Genomic DNA, 15,127 nt, shown 5'->3' with positions numbered 1-15,127 from the left:
TACTGTCTTCGCAGGCTCTCAAGTTCTCATATTTTTGTGTTACTATATTTAAATTTTACTAGTTTTAAGGATTAAGAATAAATATATTGATTATGTATAAAAGATAAAATTCATTCGCTAAGTTCATGGTTTCATGTTGTTGAATACTATTAACCGCAAACCAAACAGGTTTAAAAGTAAAAAGAGGAGATAAAAAATTAAAAAATAAAAAACTAAGAAAAAATCAAAAATGAGACTGGCTCATATTACGGGGGACCAGTACTTTACTTGTTTAAAGAGATAATTTGTGTAAACGCGAATGAATTTTATCTTTTATACATAATCAATATATTTATTCTTAATCCTTAAAACTAGTAAAATTTAAATATAGTAACACAAAAATATGAGAACTTGAGAGCCTGCGAAGACAGTACGCGTACTTTTTAAACCTATCTTACTAACTACAACTTCGGAAAGAAGTATAAAAATCCTCAGGTTACCCCTGAACCCGTCTTTTTTTTTTCCTTTTTCTCCTTCTTATTCTACCTCCTACAAAACTTCCACCCTTACATCCTTCAACAAATATACCTTCAATCCAAACACCTATTCCCTAAAATCCTCACGCATAATAAATAATACACAACTTATTAAATAGATCATCCAAATTATCAGAAACAAACAGTGACATAACATATGAGAATCACAACCTGGAATACCAGAAGCCTAGGAACGAGACAAGGCGGCATCGAAGCAACAAAGAAAAGATTCATAAACAATGCCAGTAATGACCAAGATCTCATCATTCTAACAGAAACCAGACACCTCGAACGAGAACCATTCAAGATTAAATGGACTAAAGGCAGAGAAACCATACTACAAACTCCAGCAAGAAAACCAAATCAATCTATAGAAGACGCAATAACTGACGGAAGGAAAGAAGAACCACATGTTCCAAATCCCAACACAATACAACGACACCCCCTGCCACTTAATGGAGAAAGGGGTAGAGGAGGGGGGGGAATAGTGGTCCTTGGAAAGAAAAAAGAAATGATAGTGTTAAACAGCTCTGGAATCTGCCGGGGACATGGCATTATTGCTCACATCCAACAGCACAAGACTATGAAGTTCTTCCTAATTGCTATCTATGCTCCAGTTGGACTTAACCAACAAAGAGCATTCTGGCAAACAACTGAACAAGAAATGGCGATCTTCATCAATCAAAATGATCCAAACCACGAAACAGAAAGCATATTTATGACAGGCGACTTCAACCTTGACCCATCTGACATAGAAGACAATGTTATCTCACAATGTTTACAGAACATTATTCAAACGTGGGATCTTAGCAAACACAAAATTAGTTAGAAAAAGAATATAGCTAAAAGAAAGAACATGTATAACGTAGAGTTAGAGTGTACATTGAGTAAATATCAGGAACAAATTCTACAGTTAAATCACAAGAGAATTTAGTTAATAGATCTCAAGAAAAAAAAAATAACCAAAAAACCTGTCGCTTAAAGTTAAAGAATAAACAACTTTGTTTTTATTCACCAGGTGTTAATACTTCTTTTTTTCCCTTTTGAGTGTTTTTCCCCCTCTGTTTTTTTATGAATTTAAACCTTCTCTACTTAAAATTCTAGTTAGACCTTAATTCTTTATCAATTGGAAAGAAAATTAAAAAAGTAGAAAGCAATGAAAAAGAAAAAAAAGCGTTTACACAAATTATCTCTTTAAACAAGTAAAGTACTGGTCCCCCGTAATATGAGCCAGTCTCATTTTTGATTTTTTCTTAGTTTTTTATTTTTTAATTTTTTATCTCCTCTTTTTACTTTTAAACCTGTTTGGTTTGCGGTTAATAGTATTCAACAACATGAAACCATGAACTAAAACTAGTTTATAAAAAGTTGACTTTAAAGTTGACTTAAAGTAGGATAAAAGTCGACTTTTGATTAATAGTCCACAAACTTGGAACAATAAGTTATGAAAAAGTTGATTTGTTCATTTCAGTTTTGAACTATATAAAAACTTGGAACAAAAAGTTGTAAAAAAGTTAAGTTTTTCATCCCAGTTTTGATTTAGTAAAAAACATGGGGAAAAAAGGTATAAAAAAGTCTACTTTTTATCCCAGTTTTGAACTAATCAAAAACTTGAAAAAAAGTCGTTTTTTTACGACTTTTTCATCCCAGATTTGAACTAGTCCACATTCTTGAAACAAAAAGTTGTTAAAAGGTTTACTTTTTCATCCCACTTTTGAGCTGGTCAAAAAAAAAGTCATAAAAAGTCGCAAAAAGTCAACTTTTTCATCCCAGTTTTAAACCAGTCAAAAATTGTGAAAATTGTTGAAAAAAAAGTTTAAAATAACTATTCTGAACTATTCATAAACAAAAGATTTATTTAAAAAGTCGACCTTTACTCAATTTCTATTGACAAGTTGCTGTCTACCGGGTGTCTGTCTGCACATTTTATTCAAAATTTTTATTTTTAGCCCTGTGACAGCTAAAATATCTAAGTTTTTCATTTTTTTTTTGATGGAATCAATTTGTAAGAAAAAGCAATAATTAGAAAATCTTGAAAAAAATGGACGTTTTCTGTTTACTCAATGTCAGTAAATTGTGAATTTTTACTAAAGTAGAAGTTTCGTTTTCAAGTTTTTGTAGTAGGTATAAAGAGTGAAGTGTTTTTGTGGTTTATAACTGAAGATTGATTGATGAATAAATGTTGATATGGACAGTGAATATGTATGTATAAATTTTGATATGAACTGCGAACATGTATGAGTGTGCCATTTTAAATGTATGCATAAAAGTGGTAAAAGGCTGGAGTGTAAAAGTGGTAAAAAAGTCGACTTAAAAAGTTGTCTAAACCTTAACTTAAAAATAAGGCTTAAACTCAACTTAAAAAGTAGACAAAAAGTCGACTCAAAATCAACTTTAAAACTTGAGTTTTTTGTCAAGTTGAAAATTCTCGTCAAAAACAATTGCTGACTCATTCAGTAGCGCTAAAAATCCTGTTTTTATGAAATTGCCAATAGAGAGCAAAATTGACACAACAGGATTTTTTACATGCCTTTAAAACTATGGAGATATTTTTCAGGAGTACAAAACAATGAGTAAGCCTGATGCCGCAAATCCATCTAGGGTTGAAGGCAAAGTTGATGCTGTAGGTATAAAATGCCCCAGTTTTATAAAATAAAAATATATAGTGTCAAGTTCTAAGGTAGTGAGATTCATGAAAAAAAAAAAAAGTGAGATTTGAAAATCCAAAATGAGAATACAAAATTTTAACTTTTATTTTCAAACTGTGGTATTGGCGGTAGTTAGATTTCAAAATCCAAAATGAGAATATAAAATTTAAACTTTTATTTTCAAACTGTGGTATTGGCGGTAGTGAGATTTCAAAATCCAAAATGATTTTTATATTCTCATTTTGGATTTTGAAATCTCACTACCGCCAATACCAGAGTTTGAAAATAAAAGTTGAAATTTTATATTCTCATTTTGGAATTTCAAATCTCACTACTGGAACAACTTCTAGTTTGAAAGTATTTACATTTTCTAATTTCGAAAAAAAGGCATTTAATAATCGGAAAAGTGTAAAGAAAATGTACAAAAACTAGCTTTTAAAACCTTCAATACCATTTTTTTTTTTTTTAAAAACATAAAATTTTCGCTCAAAAAGAAGGCATTTTATACAAACACAAGTTAATGAGGGTTGTCTTCTTTTCCTCGAATTATTATCCTTTACATGAAAATAATAAAAAATTAGTTTCTAAATAAAATAAACATAACCCACCTGTATGGTGCAAAGTGTTTTTAAGGCATTTAGAAAAGTACTTTACTTTACTAAACAAGAACTGCTAGCTGTACCATAAACTCCTTTCAATTGACATATTGTATCAACAATTTTTTTAGAGACCTAAACAAGTGGAGGTTTTCAAAATTTCAAAACAAGTTTAAACATTCGATATGTAGAAACAAGTTTTCATTCAGATATATTTATCTGAAAAAAGAGGCTCCTTACTTGTCCCTCCCGCAGAAAGAGGATTTAAAAATAATTTGTTTAATATGTTTATTTTTGTATTCTATTAGAAATAATAAATCCCTAATGTATTAAGAACCTGAGAGAAACATCAAGGAAAAATATAAAAATAAATATAAACAAAATAAAAACTTCAAGAAACAGGAAAATCGGGTAGTAATATTTTCTTTTGAATGTAAATAAAGTAAATAATGGTAAATAATGGTAAATAATGGTGAATAATTAACGATTATATTTACTTCTCTTTAATTAAAACTTTAGCCTCTTTCAAAGTGTTCAGTCTGAAGCCACAAACTCTATCACAATAACTTTGCAATTAAATATTGTAGAACTTGTCTGAAACCATGGGTAGGGTTTTAGGGGCAACATCGGGAATTTTAAGTAATTCATATTACTTTTCGTGTTAAAGTTTAATAGAAATTTCTGTTCTGTATCAATTACAGCTGTTTGCCGATACTTTTTCAATTTTCACATAATAGAATATATTGGAAAAACAAACTTGTTTAACAATAACAACTCTTTTACATTTTATCTTTCCTTTTTTTTTTTTTTTTTTTTTNTTTCCTTTTTTTTTTTTTTTTCTTCACACTTTGTTGAATTTGTTCCAAACTGTTTAAATGTCTTAATAAAACTGTATTATGTCAAATTAGGAAAATATTAGATTCAATGCTTTCTCTTTCAGACATTTATTCAAGTTTAACTTGTTTCTGAATTAGGTAGTAGCTCAAAGCTTAACAAATAAAACCAAGCTTGTTTCAATTAAAAGCTTGCTAATGATATGATGCATCGATAAAGTTACAGCATAAACTCTAGATTTTTGGAAACAAAGAAAGAATAACCACATGGAGCTCTTAATAACTGTTCCAAACTATTTCAGGGCAATTCATTTATTGCTACAATTACTGAGAATACATGGTGTCCCAAAAACATGAAAATTCATTGACAACTTTTATATCTTCTTCCATCCATGCAACATTTTCTCATAAATACAATGAATGCAGTATTCTAGTTTAAACATCTAATATTGACAACGTCTGGTCTTGAGACTTTCAAAGTTTGGTCAACCATTTTTGTATCTTCAAAATTGACAGAGATAATGCACAAAATGTAAAAATGAAAAGCTTGTCAAACATAATGCCTCTTTTTTATTTTCTTTGCCCCACATTAAATATCAGAAATCAAATACGACTTTCAATTCGTCCTTCAATTCCCATGTTTAATGGGACACCTTGTACAACATTGTAAACCCCATTGAAAAATTGTCTAGACGACATTTTATTATTTCTTTCTTCTCTCTATGCACATGCCCCCCTGTTCACACCCTGACTTGTTAGCATCTTGTGAAGGAGTCAGGATGTCCTAAAGATGCTTCTTGAGGACGCCCAAAGAACGACCTACTGAAGAGAATTGACAGCAACTGAGAAGAACCAGACAGATGTCCTAAACAATTCCTTAAAGGGAGTGTTCCCGAAAAATGATTGGGGGTATAGGCTTAATGCGATAAAAAAGCACTTTTGATTGCTACTAATCTTACTTCTATCTGTTGCATCTATAAGGAGAAAATTGTTAAAGACAGCTCATACCGAATAACATGGCCTCCATACAAATTGGGAAAATTGCAACATACAACTTAGACTGTAAAAAAATCAATGTAATTTCAAACAAATCATTCAGATATTGCAACCTATAGTCATCAATTATCTTTTGCCACATTTATATATAGTTGATTTTTCATAATATGTTTTATTTTTCATAATATGATTTATAGTTTCACATTCCTAAATTCATAAATTTAATATTAGTAGCAATTGATATCGAATTATATTCTATATCTGCCTATATCCCCTTTCATCTTTCGCAAACACTCCCTTTAAAGTGAATAAAAATATTTTCTATAACATTGAATTGAAGAAGAATATAAAAGTATAATTATAAAAATAAATAAATATCTGCTGCCTGTAAAATAATAAAATAAAATATATATGTGTATATATATCCATCCAGCTTGGTGATAAATATTTCATTTAATGTATTTATAACCCAACCAAGATGGGAAAAACCTAAACAATAAATTCTTTTATTTAATGTTTATGTATAGTTATATACCTTCTACACAAAATAAAATAGAATAATTTTTAATGTTATTAATATAAATTGTATACATTCGATAAAGTAGTATTTCAAACAGGAATTGAGACTTTCAAACAAACTTGCCTAATGTCTATATCACTGATGGTGTCCAACGTTGATATTTCTAACTTAGCTTCTTTTATTTAACAGAATTCATAGTTTGAAATATCAATGATATTATGTTTCAAAGATAAAGAGATAATAAATAAGAGTTTATTGCAAAGAGTGAACTTTCAGGGTTATTTCAATCAACTAAGATCTTTTTATTTTAAATCATACACTATTGGAGATACCTATGCCCCCGCCCTCAACTTTTAAGGGAAAACCCATATTTTCAAATTATTAATTGAATAATTTGTTGTTGTTAGTACTCAACAGCATGAAATATTGATCTATACTATAAGTTGTTATAAAGTTGAGAAAAGTTATTTTCTCTTTTAATCTGCACCCCTGATTTACTGTTGTGTGCGATCTAATTATAAGGATCTGGCAAATTAGTTCTTTCCAGAACATTACACTTAGCAATATTTTATTCTTCTAGAGGATCAGGGCTATTAGCACTGTTGACTGAATATCTCTTTTGACCCCCTAATCAAAGCATTACAAGCCTGATTTACAATGTTACAGATTAGCACTGTCTTTAAAAAATGTTACTTTTACATTTTCCATTCTTAATAAGTTATCAATAAACTTTAAACAAGAATATCTTTTTTAGATAGAAAAGTGTTATATGGGTACCATTACAAATCATATATTATATATGTAACTCTTCAAATTGAGGGTCAGTTCAAAGTTTATCAAAATTCCCTTGAAGATATGATTAAGATTGCTTATAAATGTACTGGAAGAGAGTGCTATGTACAGGGCTTAGTAAAAAATTGCAATGTGAACATCAAATAAAGCAGTATCTGAGTATCTGAGTCTTTCCTTCGTTTTAAAAACAAAAATGTCCAATTTGTCTACTTTACTTACTCTACTCGCCATTTATTTATTACTATCTGATTAGAAGTCTGGTACTATAACCTCTGCATGATTCATTGTGATCCCCTAGATTTATCTTATAAAAGGATTTTACAAAATTGAAATTCACACATCTATCTCTGGATAACAGCTTTAAGCAGGAATAACTTTTTTAGATTTGTCATTATTTTAATAAAGTTAGAAATTTCATTATTTTTTTGTTGCTTTTTAACCCTATCTCCGCTGGGGTACTTGAAAACCAGGATACGCTGGGGGGGGGTCAATTTGACCCCCCCCTCTAAATCCCATGTTTTATGTCCAAATATGACAAATGATACATCATTAGAAAGCTCTTGTGCTCTACTTTTAGAATCTGCAAAAAAATTTGCAAATTTGCGAAAATTGAATTTTTTATCGCAAAATCCAGTTTTATAGTAAAAATGTTTGCAAAAAAAAATTTGTCCAAAAAATGACAAATTATACATTTTTGAAAAGCCCTTGACCATGCCATTTCAAATATGCAAAAATTTTTGCAAAATTTTAAATAACCTGATTTTTAATCAAGAAAAACTAAAAATGTGCAAATTTCCTTAGACAGGTTTTTTGCAAAAAATTTGCAATTTTTTTTTCGCAAAACTTGTGCAATCCGTTTCCTTATGTCATAGGCTTTCCAAAAAGCTAAATTTTATCAAAATCTGACAAGTGAAAGTGGGTCAAAACAAAGATTTAGTTTGCTACAGGCAAAAGCAGTCATTCAGGCAGTGTGCCTGAGGACTCAGGCAGTTAGTATTAAAGCCCGGTTTTAGGCCTAAAGGGAGGGCTTTGGGTATGTAAGAAAAGTCAGAAAATTTCAACAGCCTCAGATCAATACTTTTTGAGTTATGTAAAAAAAACTACAGGGGGGGGTCAAATTGACCCCCCCCCAGCGGGAATAGGGTTAAAGGGATAAAAATGTTTTTAAAACAACAAGTTCTTTGAAATTTCAGAGTACAATATTTAAAGTATGGATTACACTGTTCAAAAAAGCGGAGTTGGTTGGGCTAAAATGATTTTTATTGATTTATCATAAAATGTTAAAAATTTTTAATTTTTAGCTTTTAGACTGAAAACATTAATCATGATGATGTTCAAAACTTTTTTATCAACAAACTTTATTGTAAAAGTTCTGAAAGTGCAAAATCAGGTGTTTAGTGTGAAGATATGAACTAGTAGTAAAAGTTTTTACTTTTAACATGTTCTAGGTAGAGAGGGAAATATAGAAGGTCATTCAAGAACTTTATAATTGCTTAATGGTTTAAGCAGAAAATGTGAAACATTTTGGATTCAGAAAAGTTAAATTTTATGTAAACATGGTTTTTGTTTCAAACTAAGAGACCAAAATTGGGTTTGGCTTAATATAGAAAAAAACATGTAATAAAAAGGTATCTAAAACACGTTAAACAATCTGCAATAATAGATCAACATTTAGTTTTGTGGGTATTTCAAAGTTTTACTTTGAAATAAGATAAAATATTATTCTAAACGTCGCTACATGTCCAACTTATTAGCATAGAAATCTTACATGTTTTCAATAATATATAACTCCTCTTGTTTAAGAGCTGCCAAGAAGAACAAAAATGATTTGAAATTTTTATTGTGTAACTGGTTAAATTCTGTACTTATACTTGTATGTAAAGTGAAAATTAAAGAACCTATGAGGTCACAAAGTTGTACAAGTAATTTCACATACCTTTGACCTTCTCCTTTTTTCTAGGTCAGTATTGGCTAAAGATACATTCCTTATTAGATGTTCCATAAGGCCAAGATAGGCTTTATTGTTTTTGTACATCACTATGCAATATGCATTTGTAAAAGGGTCATTATAAACCAAGTCATTACATTCAGAAGTTTTTTTATTTAATTGATAGAAAATGTTGCAAATAATTGAAATAGTAAGAATTTAAAAAGAAGTGTGTATTGGGTCAAGATGCATTTCTGGCTGTATATTACAAAGAATACTGAAGGAGATACAATATATAATTATTAGTTAAAAGTGCACAAAATTGCTTTACAAGTTGTTTGTTGCTGTATTGAATTTATCCTATCTTACAAACTGCGATGAATCAGCCAACCATTAGCAGCACTGTTTTTTTTTGTAAACACATTCTTTTAAAAGCTTGACATGCTTGAAATAGGATATTTCAACATTGACGAAACTAAATAAAGATACCAATCAAAGATGTTTGCATGTTTTAGAAAAGTATTGAATATTAAAATAAACTTTGACTAATTAGCTTTTTATTAACATTTTACAAGAAGAAATATTTAAAAATGTGGAACTAATTACTGTCCCAAGGTAATGTTTAAGTTACAAAAGCAATTTCAATCATCTTGTGAGCTTGTTCATCTCCATCAGATATTATTGTATATTTTTTATTTTCCTGGTAGATTTTCTTAAAAAATAAAATTCTTTGTTCTTTTATGTTTTCAAGGTGATTGAATTTCAAACTTTTCAGTTTTAAACTTGTAAAAAAATGCCTATTTCTGTCTTAGTTTCTCAAAGACATATGTAATATCAAAAATTAATTTTAGTTTGTAACAATCTATCGATTAAATTGTTTGCACATTTAGTTTTTAACAACAGATCGTTTTTAATGCATTAAAATATTAATAATTTTTGTTTAGGTCTACATCAGTGTTACTCCTCTACAAGTAAGATTTAAAATTAGTTCTTTTATTTTTTTTATTTTTTTTATTTTTAAAAGTTCAAAATGAATTTAGATTGTGAAGATCAGAATACTTTTAATGGTTCAGGTAAAAACAAAACTGAACAAAAATCTATAAAAGAAATTTTTTTACATGATTATTTAAATTTAGTCATTGCAGCCACCAACAATATTTAGAATACAGTAATAAATAAATAAAGAAAAATAACTAAAAATAATTAAAATCACCATTCTATTGTAGAATGGAAAAGAACAGAAACTAAAGGTTTAATTGCCATTTCAGAGAAAAATCTCAATTTACATCTAGCATTTTCTTGTGGAGCATTATTTGATTGTCATTTCTTTTTATTATTTAAATATTGTTATTTCAGCTAGATATTCATTGGAGAATCCCATTTTTTCATTAAAGACCATAAAAAAGGTTTTCGATCTTTATGAAAAATTTGGGTCTTTGTTGAAAAGCTTGGCTTTACCAATAATAATATCGGGATCTTCATTGAAAAGCTTGGCGTCACCAATATTAGAATGGGGATCTTTGTTGGAAAGTTTTAGGTCTGCAATTAAAATCTTATGGTAACCATGAAAAGCGTATGTTCTCGAATGAAATCTAGGAGGTCTCAGAAGAAAAACTAGAAGTCTCAAATGACATCTTTGGATCTAATAAAGATGGCTTGGGGTCTCCAATTAGATGTCTGTTTGGGTATTTGATGAAAGAGGGTCTACAGTAAGATGTCTGTAAGTGGTATATGTTGAAAGGAGGTCTCCATTAGTAATCCATACTGCTAAACTTCATATTTCAAAAAATACATCTTTTATTTACAATTAGAAAGCTGCTTAGTGCCCAAAGAGGAAAGAGTAGATCCAATTGGAAAACAATTTTCTAAGATACTGAGTCCAGAAAATAAATTCTTACTTGTTAAGAAAGGTATTTATCTCTTTCTTTATTTAATAAACTTAAATATTTCATTTAACTAAATTTTTGGTAAATCACAAAACATGTTGGTGATCTTTTTTTTAAACAATCTTTTATTTTTTTCCTCCATGTCTTTGGCTGTAAACCATTAATGATTTAATCTGTGTCTCCTAGATTGATAAAAATCCGTATATTTCAAAATATCACAGGTCACATTACACATTAGGTCAATACATTTGAGGTGTTGGGGAAGTATTTTTTGTTTTTTATTTACTTTGCTTTAAATAAATTGATGTAGAAAAAATGCATCATATATTTTATATGTAAATCAAAATTTTCAAATTTTTAGGAGAAGAAAAGAAGCAAAACAGATGTAAGTGCTATTTGTTATACATTCAGAATTAACAATTAATATATTTATAATTATTTGTTTTAACAGTTTTTCTTGAAGAATTATCAGAAGAAGACATAATTGTGAATGATTTATGGCAAAAAATCAAAACATTGCCTTGTAGAGAGGTAAAAAATTAAAAATGATTTTAAATGTCAATATGAATATTACTTCAAAATCTATTTTCCTTCACTCTTATTCTTATTATGCTAGGGTTGTGGAGTTTTTGATTCTGTTTGGAAATACTCTTTTGACAAAATGGTTCAGCTTTTTGTCAACCTAGAATCTTCTAAAACTGTGGAACATGATCTAGAAACATTTATGCAAATATGTAATGACATATTTGAAAACATTTATACATACAAAGATGAAAAGGAAGGCCTTTCAGTTAAAGGGAGTGTTTGTGAAATATGATAAAAGGGGTCTAGACTTATATTGAATTGAATTCAATATCAATAACTACTAATTTTACTTTTATCTGTTGCTTCTATAAGGAGGAAATGGAGAAAAACGTCTCATACCACAGAGCAACAGCAACAGATAAAAGTAAAGTTAGTAGCAATTGATATTGAATTCAATCTGACATCAGCCTACACCCCTTTCATTTTTCATAAACACTCCCTTTAAAATAACAATTGATCTATGTTATTTAAATAATAATGATAATAACAATTGAATATTTAGGTGAATGAACACCTTGTAAAGTCTGCACAAGTAAAAGCCTTATTTTTAAGGTGTCAATTTTTTCCATCCTATTTAAAAGTTTATTTTTGAAAATTTTTTAAGTCATTTATGAAAACATGGAAAAACAATTCTTCTCATTTATTTTAAATTTTAACACTCATTAAAAATTAATATAAAACTAATTGAATTTAAAGTAAAAATCAAAAAACTTTTAATCCATACAAAATTTTATAAATATTGTCTAATTTTGTCTAAATAGTCTAATAATATTAATATTTGTCTCATATTGTCTAATATTATCTAATATTGTCTAATATTGCAGGAATGACACCCAAGACGATCACATTGATCCAACTGAAATATTTCCAGCACTCAAAGACAACCAATGCCAAAAAAGGATCTTTATTTAGAAGTATGCTTTTCATCAAGCTGAGGCTTATCTTTTTATGTTTTAATGATAAATTTAAAAATAAACAAATTCATTCTCTGAAAGTCAGCTATTTTGTAAAGAAATGATTAACTTTCAAAGTATGTAAATTACATGGAATGTTATTCTTTAAAAAAATATATCAATAGTTATTCCTTGTTTTTGTCTAAAATTGAGAATTCATCCTGAACATAATGATTATAACTATTTACACACAATTGGCTAAAAATGCAAAAATTAACAGTGTAGTTTAAATTTCTTAAAAATTCTTTTGAATATTCAGTTTTACAAAAACACATTTAAAATTATGCATGACAACATTGATTATTACTTATTACATGCATATCTACAATATCAGTCATTTATTCAGGATCGGATCCTTCAACATGTAAATTGTTTGCTCTTGTGTATGTGCAATTTTTTCATGATAAATTCGAAGAGGAGGTTGCCATATTACTTAGTTGACACTCTGCTCTGGTTCGGTAATATTGTTTAAAAGACGGTAAAATAAAACATACCTATATTTAGGTGGGAACCAACAAGGAGAAATTCTTTGGGAGCAATTGCAAAAATACCCTTCAAGCGTTTCAGGTCCTTGCTTAGCAATAAATTGATTATTAACTATAATCAATCATTTTAAAGAACTTTATTTTACCTTTAGTTGTTTTAATAAGTTTTAGAAATCACTTCAATTTACAATGAGAATAATAAAAGTTTCTTTGAATAAATATTTTTTTTTCATAAATTTCTTTTTTAACAGAATTAGAGCAAAAAGTGGACTACTTTCGGTAAGCTCTGTTTAAAAACAAAAAAATGTCTATTTTCTTTTTTCTTTCTTTGCTTACTCTTTTTATGGAAATATTTATAAAATAAGTTTTTATATTTATTTTAGAGAAGATGAAAATTTACATGTTTTTCATAACACCTACCATACAAAACGAAGCCAGTATAGGATATATGAGCATTTTTACTACATGCACAGGATGTATATATTCAGGTTCCTTTAAATACCAGAAAATTATTTTTTCATAATTTTATGAAACATGCAACAAATTGTTAGAAAACTCATGCCACTTAATCTTATTTAAAAGCATACATTTGAGGAATTTATTTAAAAAAATTATGTGAGAGAATGTGAAAGACAAATATCTAAGAAAAAGTTTTTTTCTATTAATAATTATAAAAATAAAGACAAAGAAATTAGGGTTTCCAGTCGTAATTTCGTTACGCGTAATTACGCGTAACGAAACGTAACACTTTCTTTCACTTACGCAGGAGCATTACGCGTAATTACGCATATATTACGTTTACGAAAGAAAGTCTAGTTTCGCGTAATTAAGGCGTAATTACGCGAAATTACGTATAAAATTTCGCGAAATTACCTCGTAGAAATTACGCGAAATTAGGCCGTAATTACGCGTAGTAATAGTTTCGCTTTTTACGCGTAATTATTACGAAATTTTGCGAAATTACGTCGTAGAAATTACGCGAAATTACGCGAAATTACGCCGTAATTACGCGTAATTATAGTTTTCATTATTACGCATAATCATTACGAAATTTCGCGAAATTACGTTCTAGAAATTACGCGAAATTACGACGTAATTTCGCGAAATGGATATTTCCCCAATTACGCGTAATCCTGCGAAATTACACGAAATGAAAATTATTACGCGTAACTGCACGTAATTACGCGTAAGAGAATAATCTATTACGTTGGAAACCCTAAAAGAAATTGAGTCTTTGCAACAAACTCTGATTTTCTAATCCCTATCTATCCTAAAACCAATGTCCTAAACCTTAGATATTTCAAACTATGATTTCTTTTTGATCAAATAGTTTACACAATCAGGTTGCAAAGATATAGGAATTAGAAACTTTGAGTTTGTGGCAAAGACTCAATTCCTTTAGATAAGTTTTTTTTCATTTTTCATCATCTGTTCATCTAAAGTAATATTTAAAAAAAACCTTCAGTTTATATAGCAAAAGCAAATTTATTTAGCATGTTCAAAAGTTTTTTGAACAACAAGAATAAATAAAAAATGATTTCCAATAATTTTACATTATTTCTTAAGTTCAAAATTAAATAATTTACAATAATTATACAATATTTTTTTAATAATTTTGATTAGGTACTTCACAGAGAGAGATACTGAGGGGCTTCCAGCTGTCATACCTTTAGATAAATCTAGAAGAAATGAAGAGTTCAGGTAAGAAGCTTATTTTGTAAAAATGTTTTATCCAAAGAGCTTTAAGTCAATTTATAAGCAACAAAGACCATTTTTTCTTTTATGTTCAAATTGGTTATGGTTTACCAAAAGCTTTTAATATTCATATTTCTTTGAAATAGATATCATAATTTTATCTAATATTTTGAATATCAAAGACTGCAATCAATTCTGAATAGCATAATTATAAATATCCTTAGATAAGAATTTTTATCATTTTTTTTCATTTCCTTGATTAATACTTTTATTTGTATTCTTGTTTATTAGATCAGAGTATTTAATTTCTCTAGCTAATGATCCTTTTTCCAATTTAATGCGGCAATTTTCAAGGTAAAAGTAAATATTTGAAATCTTAAAATTTGCCACTAAATTGATTTTCACTTTTTGCATTTTAGTAACAAACCAAGATGTAGACTTTCTCCTGCTTCATGTAAGTGTACAATAAAACAAAAACACAAAAACATTGTTTTTCCCTACACTGTTCATATAACACCCTAGTTTCACCCGTCCATTAGGATTTTTATCCAATAAAACACAAGCGCGATTTTTTGACCAATAGCGATAGTGTGCTATCTATCTATCTTCAGCGGTAAATGGCGCCAGTGAATTTATCTATCTATCTTCTTGTATCTAACTATCTTTCTTGCTATCGCTGCAGTAAACATGATTTCG

At 28.6% G+C, this 15,127-nt stretch overlaps 1 protein-coding gene across 1 annotated transcript; it reads left to right on the top strand.

The window, feature by feature from the left end:
- Window positions 1-3,084: 3,084 nt before the first annotated feature.
- Window positions 3,085-14,437, top strand: LOC111706431 (uncharacterized; the record flags this gene model as incomplete). Its single annotated transcript, XM_023479310.1, has 10 exons — window positions 3,085-3,142; window positions 9,772-9,798; window positions 9,868-9,900; window positions 10,639-10,737; window positions 11,075-11,098; window positions 11,165-11,244; window positions 11,330-11,515; window positions 11,801-11,830; window positions 12,756-12,811; window positions 14,360-14,437. Coding segments are annotated over exons 1-10 (671 nt in total), but the record flags the coding sequence as incomplete, so codon positions are not given.
- Window positions 14,438-15,127: the final 690 nt, after the last annotated feature.

This window comes from Eurytemora carolleeae, unplaced genomic scaffold, assembly GCF_000591075.1.
Source record: "Eurytemora carolleeae unplaced genomic scaffold, Eaff_2.0 scaffold438, whole genome shotgun sequence".
Lineage (NCBI taxonomy): Eukaryota > Metazoa > Arthropoda > Copepoda > Calanoida > Temoridae > Eurytemora > Eurytemora carolleeae.
This window is presented reverse-complemented; position numbering and strand designations above follow the sequence as displayed.